At 46.9% G+C, this 17,317-nt stretch overlaps 1 protein-coding gene across 1 annotated transcript in view; it reads left to right on the plus strand.

Moving 5' to 3' along the window:
* The window catches only part of PLXNC1 (plexin C1), a 159,145-nt gene that overhangs the window by 34,496 nt on the left and 107,332 nt on the right, over positions 1 to 17,317 (plus strand). The window contains exon 4 of the mRNA XM_037996696.2: positions 3,134 to 3,234. Within this exon, the coding sequence (XP_037852624.2) occupies positions 3,134 to 3,234 (101 nt within the window). The remainder of the gene's footprint in view (positions 1 to 3,133; positions 3,235 to 17,317) is intronic.

Here is a 17,317-nt window from a genome sequence, read left to right on the forward strand (position 1 = left end):
TGAGCGCATTGAGATGGCCACATCTTCCCACAGAGCTTGTAAACCAGTCCTTCACCATGTAGAATCTCCTATGCCAATTTGCTTCACCATTCAGACACTTTGTATTATGTTTCTTCCCTGGGGATCCCATCTTTGAAAGACCTTTGTCTACCCAACAAACTGCATATATTAAGTAACGGTTCCCATTCCCAGGGTTTATTTATCAAGGGCATCTCAAAACTGCTGGTCAGAGTCCTGACTGCGCTCCCACAGGGAGCTGATAAAATTTCAACCCAAAGCAAAGAAATTTGATATCTTGCTTAATCCGTGCATGTTTTTCCATTCAGTTTTTTGAAATATTGCAAATAGCTCATAAGCCCCCATTACTTCCTTCATGGATAGTAATGGAACCCTAGAACTCAGGACCCTAGGCTGGGAACCACTGTGAAAAGCCACCAGTAGTTGATGGGTTCCCACTTTCTAGAAAGCAAAAAGTTCTAGCCTCTGGTCATTCAAAGCCTGAAGTCCTGGGGAGAGTTTTTGACTGGGCATCAAGGCTGGTTAGCCCTGCATTCTTCACTGAGGATTACTGCTAGAGATCCTATTATTTGAACTCTGGCTGAGCAAATATAACCCCTAAAGAGACAAAGCCCAAGGAAGGCTCTTTCCTAGGCTGTTGGGGAGATAAGAACAGCCAAACTAATAAGTTATGGCATATCCATGAAATGGTATGATACGGGGCCGCTAAAAATAATCATATGGAGATGTGTGCATTTATGTGGAATAGTCATTACGGTCTGTTATTAAATTAGAGAGCAGGTCTAATGTATTTTTAGTGTCCCCTCTCTCTCTTTCTTTTTTTTTTTTTTTTTGAGATGGAGTCTTGCTCTGTCACCCAGGCTGGAGTGCAGTGGCACAATCTCAGCTCACTGCAACCTCCGCCTCCACGGGTTTGAGCAATTCTCCCGTCTCAGCCTCCCTATTAACTGGAACTACAGTCACACACTACCATGCCTGGCTAATTTTTGTTTGTTTGTTTGTTTTAATAGAGACGGGGTTTCACCATACTGGTCAGGCTGGTCTCGAACTCCTGACCTCAGGTGATCCACCCACCTTGGCCTCCCAAAGTGCTGAGATTACAGGCGTGAGCCACCTTGCCTGGCCATCTCTCTTTTTTTTTTTTTTTTTTTGAAACAGAGTCTCACTCTGTCACCCAGGCTGGAGTGCAGTGGTGTGATCTCGGCTCACTGCAACCTCCACCTCCTGAGTTCAAGCGATTCTCCTGCCTCAGCCTCTCGACTAGCTGGGATTACAGGCGCCCACCACTATGCCCAGCTAAGTTTTGTATCTTTAGTAGAGACAGGGTTGGCCAGACTGGTCTCGAACTCTAGGCCTGAAGTGATCCGCCCACCTCAGGCTCCCAAAGTGCTGGGATTACAGGTGTGAGCCACCATGCCCGGTCAGTGTCCTCCCTCTTATACAGAGTTATATTTGTGTGTTTAAATACACTGAGTAATAGTTCTCAGAGAATATTCTGGAGACCCATATTCCACAGAATGTTCTGAGCAAAAGTGGTCCCATGACCAGCTGTTACTTACTATACCCCTTCTGGAATAGTATATGTGTATGTGGGGAATAGTATATGTGGGGCTCAGAATATTCAAAGGCTCTCAGAATCCCTGTGCTAAGGAAACCTGTTTCGCTTTTTCAGTCTAAGGTTTCATGTTTGCTGGATCATGGAACCCTTTTCTTACATAATAGGAGTAACCAATACTTACTGAACATTTAGTACCTGTCAGACAATGGTTCATAATAACCCCATGAAGTCGTGATCCATTTTACAGATGAGGAAACAAGGTTAGAGAGATTGCATGACACTATTAAAATCTGTCAGTGTTACAGAGGCATTTGTGAACTACCAGGAAATACTTTCCTCCATTCTGGTTAATTCTGGCTCAGGATCATGGGCTGCCGGCTGCATCTGTCAGCAGTGTTGGGGACTATGAAATGGAAGGGCATGGTTATCCTCCATGAAGTCAACTTGGAACTGAAGGATCCACCTCAGGATAGTCCCTGTTTTCCTCACAAAATAGAGGAAAATAGAGAGCTCCCTTCTACAACTCTTTATTTCTCTAACCTGCTAAAGAGGTTATTTATACTATAGCTTGTGCAACTTCCTGGCATAATGAGTTCCACAAGTTCCCTTACTACCTGCTGTGTGGTTTTGCCTGCAGAAAATGCTCTGTGTAATGCTCAGCTACTCCCTGCCTCTCACCGCCCTACTTGGAGGCTCTGACTGGCTGCCTAGATGTCTGGGCCTGCCCAGCTGGGGTGCCCTCTTTGTGGGCTGCTGTTTCCTGACAACAGCAAGAGGCAGCTCTAGGGACAGGGAAGTGATTTGACTATTCCCCCTGTTTCTTTTATTTTCAATTCCACTGGAGGGGTGTGAGCAAAGCAAGCCAGGAGCTGAGGTCACGGTGCTGCTCCTGGCAGGGGTGTGGGAGGGCCTGGTCCCTGGTCCTCCTCATTTCCACGTTGAGTGCCAACCTCCTGCTGACACTCCTGGGACAGAGCCTTTGCTGTTCCCTAATGCTCATTTCCAAAATGCCATTGGCCGCACATGGACTGTCTGGAACCAGGCAACCTGATTCCATGATCCCTATGGAAATCATCATTAGCAGATCAGAAACCCAACTGCATGTCAGACTCACCTGAGAGAGCTCTTAAAATACAGATTCCTGGCCAGACACAGTGGTGCATGCCTGCAATCTCAGCACTTTTGGGAGGCTGAGGTGGGAGGAGCACTTGAGCCCAGAAGTTCAAAACCAGCCTGGGCAACATAGTGAGACCCTGTGTCTTTAAGAAAAAAATATTTTAAATGAAAAAAAATACACATTCCTGGGCTCCGCCCCCAGACTTAGTGAGTCTCTGGGGCAGAGGCCTGGGAATATGCACTGTCAAAAGCTCCCCAGGTGATTTCCATACAAGGACTTCATGTCCTAGAACTTGAGACCCACTGCCCAGTGCCAATATGGAGGTGTTCTGAGTGCAAGTTGATAAATAGGCTCTTTTTGGCCTTTCATTAGATAAGGTGTTGTAGTTTTGCTGCTGTTGCTTATCATTCTGTCTGAACCACTGTCCTCTTTCTTTTTAGGTGAGGAGAATTCGTGTTGCAAACTGCAGTAAACACAAATCCTGTTCGGAGTGTTTAACAGCCACAGACCCTCACTGCGGTTGGTGCCATCCACTACAAAGGTATCTCCTGAATTCTTTCTCACCAACTCGCATTTTCGAAAAAGTGTCATGCGGCAGAACACTTGTTGCCCTACTTTAACGATCCATTCCAGTGACCTGAGGGAACTGATCTCTTCCTCGACTAAAATCTCGTTGTGCAATCCTAATGAATTCTCCAAGATGTTTCCAGCCGCGTCCGTGCTATGCAATCACTGGACCGGGGGGCTCCCCAGTCTGGGGGCGGGAGGGGCAGGTGTGCGGCCTTCAGGAGAACGGGCGAGAGCAGGCAGATTTGGCTTTTACTTTCTCCAGAGTTCTCCAAGACTCAAGAGAGAGGCAAAAGGTCCCCCCTCCGAGAAGATAAAAGAATAGAGATGTTTGAAAATTTTTCCGTTGAATCCCCATCATGTCATGTATTCTGTTCGCTCCGCAGAAGCCTCGTTATTGATGGCGCCGTCTCCTAATGCGCCGCGCAGCTGTGGGCCTGATGTACAGTCTCAGTCTCCGGGCAGAATCTGCCCAGCCTGGTCTGGAATGACGATGTTCACGACCCATCTAGGCTCAGGGGCGACTCGGAGCAGCTTCCCCGCCATGGCAGTTTCCTAGCGTCCCTGGGCCCGGCCTGGTTGGATTCGCCGTCGCCATGGCAACCCAGTACTGGGGCTCTTGCCGGAGAAGCAAAGGAGGAGAGAGCCTTCGCTGCAGCTCAGGCAGGAAAGAGAGAGAGAGAGAGAGAGAGAGAGAACGAAAAAAAACCCATAACAGTGTCTGTCAGTTTGGTGCTTTCAGTTTTTAAAGGTGAAAAGGATAAGAAAGAGCAGAGCAGGTGGAGAGATGCTGAAGACTGAACCAGGGGACAGTTTGGGACTAGAAAAGAGGAGGAAGAGAATTGGGGACTGAACGGTGAGGCAGCCAAGAGAAATGAAGGGAGAGGGGGAAATGCAATACAAGCAAGAGGTTTAGGAAACAAACCAAAAATATGGGGATGGAATTAATTAAGAGTTCATGGGGGAAGGCACAATTCGAGCTGCAGCAAGAGGAATAATTGCCCCTGCCATTTGCTACGCTTCCTTACCGGGCTGTTTCCGTCAGAGTCACTGGCAGACAAACGAAGCAAGGGCCAGAAAAATGCTCATGAATAATTCACTGATCACGAATGGGATTTATTTGTTGCGCACTCACTGAGCAGTCTTGCCATAATCTTTTAGATCCATTCATTTATGTAGCACCCCTGTCTGTATTTGTAGAGCTGTGTACAGGAGTCAATTCGATAATGGCGGCGACGATGGTGGTGATTAAATAGCCACATGGAGCTAGCAGCTAACATATTAACAAGCTCAGCTCTGGAGCCTGTGGGAGATGTCCAAGCTGGTCATATGAATTTGGGAGTTGGTAGATTTTAGATGGTACTTAGAGAAGCTGTAAGACCAGACGAAGGAGTGAGTGTTGATTGAGAAGTTTGAGAACTGAGCATTGAGGGGCTGTGGTGTTTAGGGATTGGGGAGAAGGAGGGGAAACAACAAGAAATAAGGAGGGAGCAGTCAGAAGGGGAAGAGGAAAAACTGGAGAGGGTAGTTTCCTGGAAGCCAAGGAAAGAAAGGAGGAGGAAGCGATCCACTGGGTCAGATTCAGCTGAGAGGTCAAGCAGGAGAAGAAAAGAATGGATCCATTGCACTTAGCAGGTGACAATGGGTGACTGCTAGGAATGCCATTGTTAGGAGTGGCGCTAAATCCACTAGAGACAATGGGAAAATAAGACCTTAAGCAGGGACAGCTTAGAGAAGCTTTACTGAGAAAGACAGCTGAAAAAATGAAGCAGACACTGGAAGAATAAGTAGAGTCCAAAGAATGTTTCCTTTTTTTCTTTTTCTTTTTCTTTTCTTTTCTTTTTTTTTTTTTGAGACGGACTCTGGCTGTGTCTCACAGGCTGGAGTGCAGTGGCATGATCACGGCTCACTGCAACCTCCACTTCCCAGGTTCAAGCCGATTCTCCTGCCTCAGCCTCCCGAGTAGCTGGGATTACTGGCATGTGCCACCACACTCAACTAATTTTTATATTTTTAGTAGAGATGGGGTTTCACCATTTTGGCCAGGCTGGTCTCGAACTCCTGACCTCAGGTGATCTGCCCGCCTCAGCCTCCCAAAGTGCTGGGATTACAGGTGTGAGCCACCACACCCATCCTGTTTTGTCTTTTTAAGATGCATGAAATAACAGTGCATGTCTGCGCTGTTGGGAAAATTCCAGAAGAGAAGGAGAAATGGATGATACAGGAGAGAGAAGGGTTGTGGACTGTTGTCTTTCAGCAGGTGGAAGACAATATGACTTGGTGTGCCAGCAGGGAGGCCAGCCTCAGACAGGAGCACTAGCCCCTCACCCTCAGTGATAGGAGGGAAGGTAGGGAATCTGGGCCTGAGCATGGGGAGGTGGCAGAGCCCTGTGTTTTGTCTTCTCCTATTGCTCACATTATTTTCAGTGGCCTAACGCCATTGAGAGTTAGGTTGGGGAGGAAGCACTGGAGGTTTGAGGAGAAAAGAGAGAGAAGGAGTGGACTGGAAGACTGGGAGAAAGAACAGAGTAGAGAAATATAGAATAGTTGCCAGGCAGCATTAGGGTCCACTTGAGGTTGGTGGTCTTGTGTTTAAAGTGAGGGCCGTAAGCATGGTTTTGTCTTTCTCAAGCTGCATTCAGCTCTGGTGGTGTAGCTGTAGACTCAGAAAAGTTAGCTCTAGCCAGTTTGGGGGCTTTGCCAGAAAATATATCAAGAAGGGAGAGAGTGGCCAGGGTGCTGAGGGAGCATGTAAAGAATGAATGATGATATTGACATGGATGTTGATTCATATAATGATGGCACTTGGGCTCTAAGGAGGGAAGTAAGGACCTGATGGGGGTAGGGATAGGAAAAGGTGGCAGGGTCTATGTTGGAAGTTGAGGTTGAGTTTAAAGATTATTAGGGGCAGTCGCGGTGACTCACACCTGTAATCCCAGCTTTTTGGGAGGCCAAAGCGGGTGGATCCCTTGAGGCCAGGAGTTTGAGGCCAGCCTCAAAGACCCCATCTCTACAAAAAATACAAACATTAGCTGGGTGTGGTGGTATGTGCTTGTGGTCCCAGCTACTCAGGAGGTTAAGGTGGGAGGCTTGCTTGAGTCCCTGAGGCAGAAGTTGCAGTGAGCTGAGATGACACCTCTACTTTCTAGCTTGGATGACAAAGTGAGACCCTGTTTCAAAAAAAAATTGTTGGAACTAGGGAATTGGAAAGGGGAATTATTGGACTGTGGGGGCTTGATATTGAGGTCATGGACGGGTGGCGTTATTGGCAATGACAGGGTTTGCCATATGATTGTCAAGATCATTGGCAGAGAGGGGTCAAGGAACTGAGGTGGTTACCAGAGTACTAAATGGCTCCGTCATCCGTGTGGAAATCGTGGTCACCAAGAGAGTGAGGAGCTACATATTCAAGGAACGAAGGGAAGTAGCCAGGGCTGGAGTGGTCTGTAATGATCACAGTGAGGAGGGACCTGGGGTGGTTTGAGCTGACAGCATGGGCTTCGAAGCTGGGGAGGAAGTGTTGGAAAGAGAGAAGAAGGATCTTCCAGAAGAGCCTGCAAGACACAAGTAGGACACCTAGATGAGGGAGAGGAAGCAGCCAGACCTTGAGAGGGGCCTGGGGAAGCTGTGGCCTCGAGGGAGAGCTGGTTTCAGTAATATTGAGAAGGTGAAAGGAACAATCTGAGAAGAAGTTGAAGACATGGGGGCTTCTGTTGATAACTGGCTATAAGTTATAGTCTTCTGTTTGTTTGTTTGTTTGTTTGTTTGTTTGTTTTCAGACAAGGTCTTATCCTGTCACCCAGGCTGGAGTGCAGTGGTGCAATCACAGCTCACTACAACCTAGACCTCCTCAGGCTCAGGTGATCCTTCCACTGCAGTCTCCCAAGTAGTTGGGACCACAGGTGTGCACCACCACGCCCAGTTTTGTTTTGTGTTTTTTTTGTATTTTGTAGAGACAGGGTTTCACTATGTTGCCCAGGCTGGTCTTGAACTCCTGAGCTCAAGCAATCCTCCTTCCTGGGCCTCCCAAAGTGTTAGGATTAGAGACGTGGGCCACCATGCACAGCCAAAAGCCTCCTTCTGCTCTTGCTCCCTCACCCCTATCCCAGTGCTCTCCAAGAAAAGTGATTCATTTAAAATCCAAATCAGATTATGTCACTCCCCAGCTTAATACCCTCCCCTGGCTTTCCATCTTAGAACTCAGTCTGACTCCCTTGCTGCCAGGACCTGCGTACCAGGCTTTCTATGATCTGGCCTTCCACCACTTCTCTGACCTCTCATGCCATTCTCTCCTTTGTTTACTCAACCCCAGACATCCTGATTTAAGACTATGCTAAGCATGTTCCTGCCCTGGGGCCTTTGCATGTGCTGTTTCCTCAGTCTAGTGCATTCTTCCCCATATCTTTCTATGGCAGACTCTTTCTTGACTATCTGGTCCTAGAGCACTCATCTCTCTGTACCTGCCTACCCAGTCTTCAATATCCTCCCCTTACTCACAGTGACATTACTATTTTATTTTCTTCATGGCCCATCACTATTAGGAATGACCTTACTTCTCTACCTCTCTTTATTGAAATGTGCTCAAAAAAACGTAAGTTAAATGAATGAGATAGACTAAGTGATTGGTCAACTCTACCAATGGCGGGTTGAGACTTGTGCCTTAAGTCTTATAAGACATTCTGAAGTCATGGAGCGATGGTGCCTCACAGCCACGTCAGATCACTTGGTTTCAGACAGCCTGGGTTGTGGCCTGCAATGAAATGAAACTAAGTCTCAGATCTGTGACTCATGTGAAGCTCCCTGTACCATTCAAAATTAGGAATTCTAAAGGGGGATGTTTTCTTACGACGGTAGAGCATCCCACTGTGTTTATTTTAAATGTCATGGATTTATTTAGAAAAAATAATTTATTTTCTCTGTTGAGAAGGTTGAGTTTTCTTGCATGCATGTCTAGAAAGTGGAATGGTAGGGAGAGGTAAGAAAACTATCTTCACTTCCTTCTGATCAGATGTTAAGAATAGGTATCCAGGCCAGGCATGGTGGCTCACGCCTGTAATCCCAACACTTTGGGGGGCTAAGGCAGGTGGATTACCTGAGATCAGGAGTTTGAGACCAGCCTGACCAACATGGTGAAACCCCGTCTCTACTAAAAATACAAAAATTAGCCAGGTGTGGTGGTGCATGCCTGTTAATCTCAGCAACACGGGAGGCTGAGGCAGGAGAATCACTTGAATCCAGGAGGCGGAGGTTGCAGTGAGCCAAGATCCAGCCTGAGTGACAGAGTGAGACTCCGTCTCAAAAAAAAAAAAAAAAAAAAAAAAAAGAACAGGCATCCAGTATAAGCAGATAAAAAGCAATTAGATAAACAATGAGCTCTAAAAAGTCTAGTATTTTATTGTTGGAACCTCAGATCCAACCTGTGCTGAATTTGTCTGTGTGGGTGGAAAGTGAATTTTTGCAGGCTGAATATCTTGGGTTTGGAAGCAGTTTCTCAGTTTCTCCCATATTGCAAAGCATAGCACATGTGTTCAGTTACGAATTTCCACAAAACTGGCAATCCTGAACCAATGAACGTGTGAGGTTCCAAAAGTTCATTTGCAAGTTTGTTTGGCATGCAGAATGCATTTTCCCATAGAAACAATGTCATAAATTAAGGATTAACTCCCAAGCCAGCCCATAAAATCCAAAATTATTTAATTTCAACAAATATTTATTGAACACCTAATGAGAGTCTGATCTGGAGCATAAGATAGCTAGGTGGTATTGAGATAAATCGTGTGCCATTCTTGGCTTTAAGGAACTTGCATGCTAGCTGGGAAGGCAGACTTATCAGTGGCCAACATTCATTCATTCAATCCTACATCCAATCACAAATATTTTTTAAGCACAACAGTGTGCTAAGTCCTATGCTCAGTGCTCCGGGTACAGTTTTTTCTTGTCTGTATAGAGCTTGCAATCTAATGAGGGATATCATGTGTATCAGCTAGGTTTCTGCTCTAGTAATGCTGTATAACAAACAACCCCCAAATCCTTAGTGGTCTAAAAGAGCAAACATTTATTTACATTTGTTTTTCTTGCTCATGGGTCAGCCTGTCAGCTATGGGAAGAAAGGTGGGGTCAATGTCAAGCTGAAGGTTGAGTTCAGGTCTGTTTCGCATGTTTTTCATCCTGTACATGCTCTTCTTAAGGCAGATAGAAGTAGCATGAGAGACCAAGCTAAACTAGACAACATACTCTAAGCCCTGGCTCACATCATGCTGACCAATATTCCATTCATAAAGCAAGCTGCATGGCCAAGCCCAATATCCATGGAGTAGGGAAATATGTTCTACCTACTCTAGTGGAAGATTCTGCAAAGTGACCTAGTAAAAAGGTAGTGTGGGTGTGTCATTCTAGTACAGGATGGATTGAAGAATTGGGAACAATAATCCACTCTTATCAATAAGTAAAGGAGATGAATGAATAGAGTGTCATAAGGGCTAGCATGGGGGAACTGAAGGGTTTCATGGGGGCACATAAGAAATACCTAACCCAAACTTAACAGGTCAAGGAAGGCTTCCTGGAGGAAGGGATATCTAATCTGAACCTGAAGGGTAGGGGGATATCAGCTAGGTAAAGATGAGGCAGGGGAAGCTGGTGTAGGGATCAGGCTGTACAAAGGCCAGGTGAGCTTGGCCTGAAGCTCAGTGTGGATGAGCATACAGGAGAGCTGGGGGGTGCTGGGAGATGAGGGTGTCAAGATAGGCAGAGGCAGATGAAGGGAAGGTCCTGCAAGTCACATTAAAGAATTTGAATTTTGTTGGAAGGACCTTGGGGAACCATTGCAGGGCTTTAATTAAAAGTGTGACCAGATCAGATGAGTGTTTTAGAACGAGAACTCTGGGGTGCAGGGTGGACCGGAGGGGACTGAGAAGAGCTGGCAGATCAGTTAGCAGGTGGCTATAAACCAGCAAGAGACCAGGAACTGAATTAGAGTGATAGTAGTGGTGTGGGAAGGAAGTGGGTGGATTAGAGAGCTATTTGGAAGATAGAATTGACAGGGCTTAGTGATTAATTGGATTCCCCTTTGAGTCTGACACACTAAAAATAGGGCCATAAAATGAAAAATAAAATCTCAAGGTGGCCACTGTTTTTCTGGAAGATGTATCCTTTCTCCTTTGATCTCAGTCTTCATGAAGAAAACAAACAAGTGATACCCACGCATACACTTGATTCCTCCTGTGTCCCAGGCACTGGGCTAGGCACCAGGTTAGACCCCAGAAGATGGGCACCTGAGTCAAATGTGGGAGGGCTTCTGAGAGACACCAGCGCTGAGTCTCAGAGTGTTCACTGGGGTGAGTTATCGCACTGAAGCTGGTGTTGAGATTACAGAGGAAGGAGTGCAGGCGTCTGGCTGGGGTGACCAGATGGACAGAGGTGTCGGTTACTGAGTAGGGAGTGTAGAAGGAGTGGCCTGTTTGGGCTGCATGGGAAATGCAGGGGGCTGACTTCCACGCTGGCAACATGGGCAGGACAGCCTATGAGGACAGAGGAAAGGTCTTGTGTTAGTCTGTTTTTGCACTTCTATAAGGAAATACCTGAGACTGGGTAATTTATAAAGGAAGGAGGTTAGTTGGCTCACGGTTCTGCTGGCTGTACAGGAAGCATGATGCTGGCATCTGCTCAGCTTCTGGGGAGGCCTCAGGAAACTTACAATCATGGCAGAAGGTGAAGGGAAAGCAGGGCATGTCTTACATGGCTGAAGCAGGAGGAAAGGGGGGTGGGGGAGGTGCCACACACTTTTAAACAACCAGATCTCAAGAGAACTCACTTACCATCATTAAAACAGCACTGAGATGGTGCTAAACCATTCATGAAGGATCCACCCCCATGATCCAATCATCTTTCACCAGGCCCCACCTCCAACATTGAGGATTACAATTGAACATGAGATTTGGGTGGGGACACAAATCCAAACCATATAGGTCCCAAATGCATTTTGTTTTTGATAGAATCTGGGCTTTGTGTGACCTGCCAGTGTCTTATCTCTGCCACTTCTCCTCTTCTGTAAAGTGGCATTTATAATTGGTCAGGTATTGCAAAAAGTGCTGGGATTACAGGCATATAATCCTGGGATTACAGGCACTTTGGGAGGACGAGGTGGGTGGATTGTTTGAACCCAGGAGTTCAAGACCAGCCTGGGCAACATGGTGAAACCCTGTCTCTACAAAAAATACAAAAATTAGCTGGGTGTGGTGGCGTGCACCTGTGGTCCCAGCTACTCGGGAGGCTGAGGTGGGAGGATTATTTGAACATAGGAGGCTGAGGCTTCAGTGAGCTGTGATTGTACCACTGCACTCCAGCCTGGGTGACAGAACGAGACCTTGTCTCAAAAATCATCATAATCATAGTACCTGCCTCAGAGGTTTGCTGAGAGAATTAAATCACATAATGTACATCATCGTCGGCCCAGTGCCTGGCTCCTGGTAGGCAATGAAGTTGTGTCAACTGTCATTTGGTGGAAGCCTAAGGAGGCAGTCATTACTTGTCCCTGAGGTTGGGAAAGGCTTCAATGAGGAGGTGGCCTTAAAATTGGGCCTTGAAGCCTGGGTAGACCTTCACCAGGGTAAGAGTGGTCAGGAGGCATTTCAGGCAGAAGAACCAGCGCAGTAAGAGGTCTGTGAAGAGACTGGCAGACGGAGTTCTATGCACTGGCTCTAGAAGGAAGGAAGTGGATGGAGGTGCTGGGTGGGCTCTCAGGGTGGACCTTACCAGCGGGTGCTGGGAACTCATGACAGGGTTTTAAGCAGAGGCCTTCCAGTGCCATATGTGTGTTTTAAAAAGATTATCCCGCTGGCAATGTGGAAGATGAACCACGTTAATCCAAGGCTCTCCCGGCCTCCCACCCCACCCTTCCTGGGTCGCTTTCCTCTGGTGTGTTTTGTAAAGAGTGAGTTTATGTCACGTCTCTTCCTGAGTCAGCTACTTGGTAGCTATTCTCCGATTTCATGTACCTCCCCACTGGGAGAGGTAGTATGTCTCCCAGTGCATGCATGGGACCCCACTTGCTCTGGTTTTAGTGCCACGATGGAATCAGGGCTGGGTCCTCTTCAGAAAATGGGCCCTACAGGAAAGAGCACACTTGCATTCACCCTCCCATCCCTTCGTGCTCCACCCCGCACAGGGTACACATGGGTGGAGGCAAGGCCCCAGGCATGCTGCTTATAAGGTATCTGTATGCGTCCTTCAATTATCTGTACAAATTTCACATTCACTCCACATTTTTCTACATGTTTCTTCCATGTTGACAGTTGGAAGACCTTCAAGCAGCCCCTGGTGGCTGTTTTTAGGTCTTCAGCTGCTGTTCGGCTGTTCCACGCATGAGATTGTGAAAGAGATCATTTCTCGCTCGGCCTAACAGCAGGGCCCTGTGGTCAGTCTTCCTATCAAACTTTCTGAAGGGTTGGGAGTAACAGAAGGGTATTTTTAACACACGAGAGAAAACTGCCATCTGAATGCTAAACATATTTGTCCCCAACACCCCAGAGTAACAAATGAAAAGAATTACATGGGTTGCTTGTGGACACATCCCAGCTCCTTTTTTTATCTTGCTCTCCTGTCTTGAGGGTTCTTCTCCAAGTGACACTCCTTTCTCAAGCCCCCCAGGCCTATCATTAACCTGGTGGGACCCTTCCCACCAGGACTGTGATTGCCCTGAAACTTGACCAGTATCATCCATGGTGCGCAGTAATTTATGGCCGTATTCTTCAGTAGCCTGAGTTAGTCTGTTCTGCCATCATGAGAGGTAAGTATCTACAGCAGAGAGGGCCTGATATGGCTTAGATGTTTTATCTCCTCCAAATCTCATGTTGAAATGTGACCTCCAGTACCGGAGGTGGGTCTGCCGGGAGGGGTCGGGTCATGGGAACAGATCCCTCATGAATGGCTTGGTGCTGTCCTCGCAATAGTGAGTGAGTTCTCACTCTGAGTTCACAGGAGATCTGGTTGTTTAAGAGAGTGTGGCACCTGACCCCTCATATTCTTGCTCCCGCCCTAGCCATGTGACACACCTGTTCTCCCTTCGCTTCCAGCATGATTGGAAGCTTCCTGAGCCCCTCACCAGGAGCAGACACTACCATGCTTCCTATACAGCCTGTAAAATCATGAGCCAATTAAACCCCTTTTCTTTATAAATTATCCAGTCTCAGGTATTTCTTCGTAGCTATGCAAAAAATGGACTAACACAGGGTCACAGAAGCCTTTGCAGTAGAAAAGTCCAGATGGATGTGACAGCTCCTCATTCAGAAGGTGGCTGCGGTGCCGCTTCCACAGGAAACCTGCCTTGAGTCCAGGCCTGGCCAGGAGACAGTGTGCATGGGTGGAGAAGAATATGCTTATCATAAGTTAGACACTACCTTGCACGTTCTGTGCCATGTTCCATTTAGTCCTCCTGGCACCCCATGAAGTAAGCACTATTACAATCCCCACTTTATAGAGAACAGCCTTAGCTTGTGTATAGTTTCCCACAGCTGCAGAAACAAATTCCCACAAACTCGGCTGCTTAAAACAACATGCACTTGTGATCTTATAGTTCTGGAGGTCACAAGCCTGCAATGGGTTTCACTGGGCTGAAACTAAAGCATTGTCAGGGCTGTGCTCCTTCTGGAGGCCCTTCTTTGCCTTTTCCAGCTTCTGGAAGCAGCCAGCATTCCTTGGCTCATGGTCTCTTTCTGCATCTTCAAAACCAACAGTGTGGCATCATCAGATTACACTGGGCCCACCCAGATAATCCAAAATTATCTGCCCATTTTAAGATCTTCAACTTACTCACATCTGCAGAGTCCCTTTTGTCATGTGCTGTGATTTGAATGTATCCCCTAAAGTTCATGTATTGGACACTTAATCCCCAGTGTAACATGTTGAGAGGTGGAACCTTTCGGATGTGATTAGGTCATGAGGACTCTGTCCTCATGAACGGATTAATGACATTATCACAGGAATGGGTTCGTTATTGCAGGAGTGGGTTACTTATCACAGGAGTGGGTTCCTGATAAAATGATATATTAGGCCCCCTTCTGTCTCTCTTATTCTCTTTCTCTCTCTCTCGTGCTTTCTTGCCCTTCCACCATGGGATGATGCAGCAAGACGGCCCTCATCAGACGCAGGCCCCTTGACCCTAGACTCCCCAGCCTTTAGAATTGTAAAAAAATAAATTTCTTTTCGTTATAAATTCCCCAGTTAGTAGTAGTCTGTAATAGCAACACAGAACGAACTGAGACACCATATAAGGTGACACAGTCACAGGTTCCAGGGATTAGGACGTGGACATCTTTGGGGGCCATTATTCTGCCTACCACTTTTTATACAAGTAGTGGAAGCAGGATTCAACTCTAGGCTTAGCTCCAGCTCCTAAGCCATTAGAGCAAAACAAAGAGAAACAGGCAAGTGACATGATCTCTTATGGCAGTGGGTAGAGAGGGGAGAGCCTGGAGCAAATGGCCCTAATGGAGCATTTGTGATAACTGCTATGTATAAGAAAGACACGGCACTCAGGGCCCACCTGAGTCATAGAAAACCCTCCATCTTGAAAGCTGAGGCAACCATGCGTTCATTTAACAGGTATTTGCTGAGTACCTGATATGTGTCAGGCACTGTCCTAAGCGCTGGAATTCTAAGCACTAACAGTGAGTAACACAGATCAAAATCCCTCCACACCCATGTTCATTGCAGCACTATTCACAATAGCAAAGACATGGAATCAACCCAAATGCCCATCAATGATAGACTGGATAAAGAAAATGTGGTATATATGTGCCATGGAATGAAAAGGAATGAGCAGCCATGAAAAGGAATGAGATCAGGTCCTTTCGGGGACATGGATGGAGCTGGAAGCCTTTATCTTCAGCAAATAACGCAGGAACAGAAAACCAAATATCGCATGTTCTCACTTATAGGTGGGAGGTGAACAATGAGAACACATGGACACAGGGAGGGGACAACACACATAGGCCCCTGTCACGGGGTAGGGTCAGGGGAGGGAAAGCATTAGGATAAATAGCTAATGCATGCTGGGCTTAATACCTAGGTGATGAGTTGATAGGTACCGCAAACCACCCTGGCACACATTTACCTATGTAACAAACCTATACATCCTGCACATGTGCCCTGGAACTTAAAATGAAAACAAAAATTAAAAAAAAAAAAAAAATCCCTGCCCTCATGGAGTTCCCTCCAGTGAAGTGTTTTAGTTTCCCAAGGCTGCCATAACAAATTACTACCAACACAAATTTATCCTCTCCTAGTTCTGGAGGCCAGAAGTCTGAAATCAAGGTGTCAGCAGAGCTGGGCTCCCTCTGGAAGCTATAGGGGCATATCCTTCCTCACCTCTCCCAGCTCCGGGTGACTCCTGGTATTTCTTGGCTCGGGGTAGGATAACCATCTCTGTCCCGGTCTTCACATGGCCTTCTTCTGTGTGTCCAAATCTCCCTCTCCTTTCTCCTAGAAAATTCCTATTCACTGGGACACCCTAAATCCAGGATGATTTCATCTCGACATCCTTAACTCATTACATCGGCAAAGACCCTATTTCTACATAAGGTCACATTCTGAGGTTCTGATGGTCATGAATTTGGGGGAACACTCTTTAACGCACGACATGAGGGAAGATGGACAGTGTAAAAATAAATGAGGAAAGAGAGAACATGTCACAGAGTAAACAGGGCTGTGAAGAAAAATAAAGCAGAAAAAGGAAATGGGGAGCGCTAGTTGGAAGCAGGGGGCGCTAAATTTAAACAGGGGGCCCTGGAAGGCCTCAGTGAGAAGGGGCATCTGAGCCAAGACCCGAAGGGGCACACTCAGTTTTGGGGCTATCTGCCTTCATAGGCTATTGCACTGTTGAGCGGAATGGCTGACAATTTGAGACAGAAGAGCCTTCCTCCTTTCCTTCCAATCCGGGATATGTCCTCATGCAGATCTCAAGCTTGACGTCTGTGCGGTGACACTTCTTTATGGTCCAGTGCGGCTCTAATGACAGCGATAATGATAATGGAATTGGGGACGGCCCCTCCTTCTCGTGTGAGGACCCCATTGTGCTGACTAATTGTGTAGAAGCAAGTAGGACAACTGTCTGTGGGGTGGAAGCGGTGGGGAGCGAAGAGGAATACTTTCTTTGGGCCTCGGGAAATTTCTGGATTACCGTGGCATGGGCTGAGTCCATGCATCTGGGTTACTGCGAATGCTGGAAGGTATTTGGGGGAGCTTTCCAACCCTGGAATGGGTTTGGGAGTCAACCTGTGTCCTGCGGATTCTCCACCTCCTTTTTCAGCTGTGGGAGGAGCTGTGAGTTCTATGTATTGCAAAGCAGAAGGTGAAGAGGGGATAGCAGTGTTAAGGGGCACTCTCCACCCTTGGTGTCCCAGACAGTTGGCACTGGGAAAGTGGTCGCCATGCTCAGAAGCCAGGGTTTGTTTTTTGTTTTTTGTTTTTGTGTTTAGACGGAGTCTCACTCTGTTGTCAGGCTGGAGTGCAATGGCGTGATCTCAGCTCACTGCAACCTCTGCCTCCCGGGTTCAAGTGATTGTCCTGCCTCAGCCTCCCGAGTAGCTGGGACTACAGGCGCGTGCCACTATGCTTGCCTAATTTTTGTATTTTTAGATGAGACGGGGTTTCACCATGTTGGCCAGGATGGTCTCGATCTCTTGACCTCGTGATCCCCCCACCTCTGCCTCCCAAAGTGCTGGGATGACAGGCGTGAGCCACCATGCCCAGCCGGGTTTGTTTGTTCTTTAGTGGAGCTAGTGACTGATGTTCTCAGACCTCAGCCTCCGTTGTACTTACCTGCACCATCTCTTTAATGGATGCTCTCTGGCTTCCAACAAGCACCATTAAGAACATCCCTTTTAGTAAATATATGTTGTAATGGAATAGATTTTTTTTTTGAAATGACCTTATCTCAGGCAGCATGCACTTTCATAAGAATGTATTGATTGGCCTTTAAATATTCCTCAAATGTTTTCACTTGTCTCTGTGACCTAGTATTTGTCCTGTTCCCAGCATCTCCTCCATATCCAAACACAATG

Source organism: Chlorocebus sabaeus, chromosome 11 (genome assembly GCF_047675955.1).
Source record: "Chlorocebus sabaeus isolate Y175 chromosome 11, mChlSab1.0.hap1, whole genome shotgun sequence".
In the NCBI taxonomy this organism is placed as follows: Eukaryota; Metazoa; Chordata; class Mammalia; order Primates; family Cercopithecidae; genus Chlorocebus; species Chlorocebus sabaeus.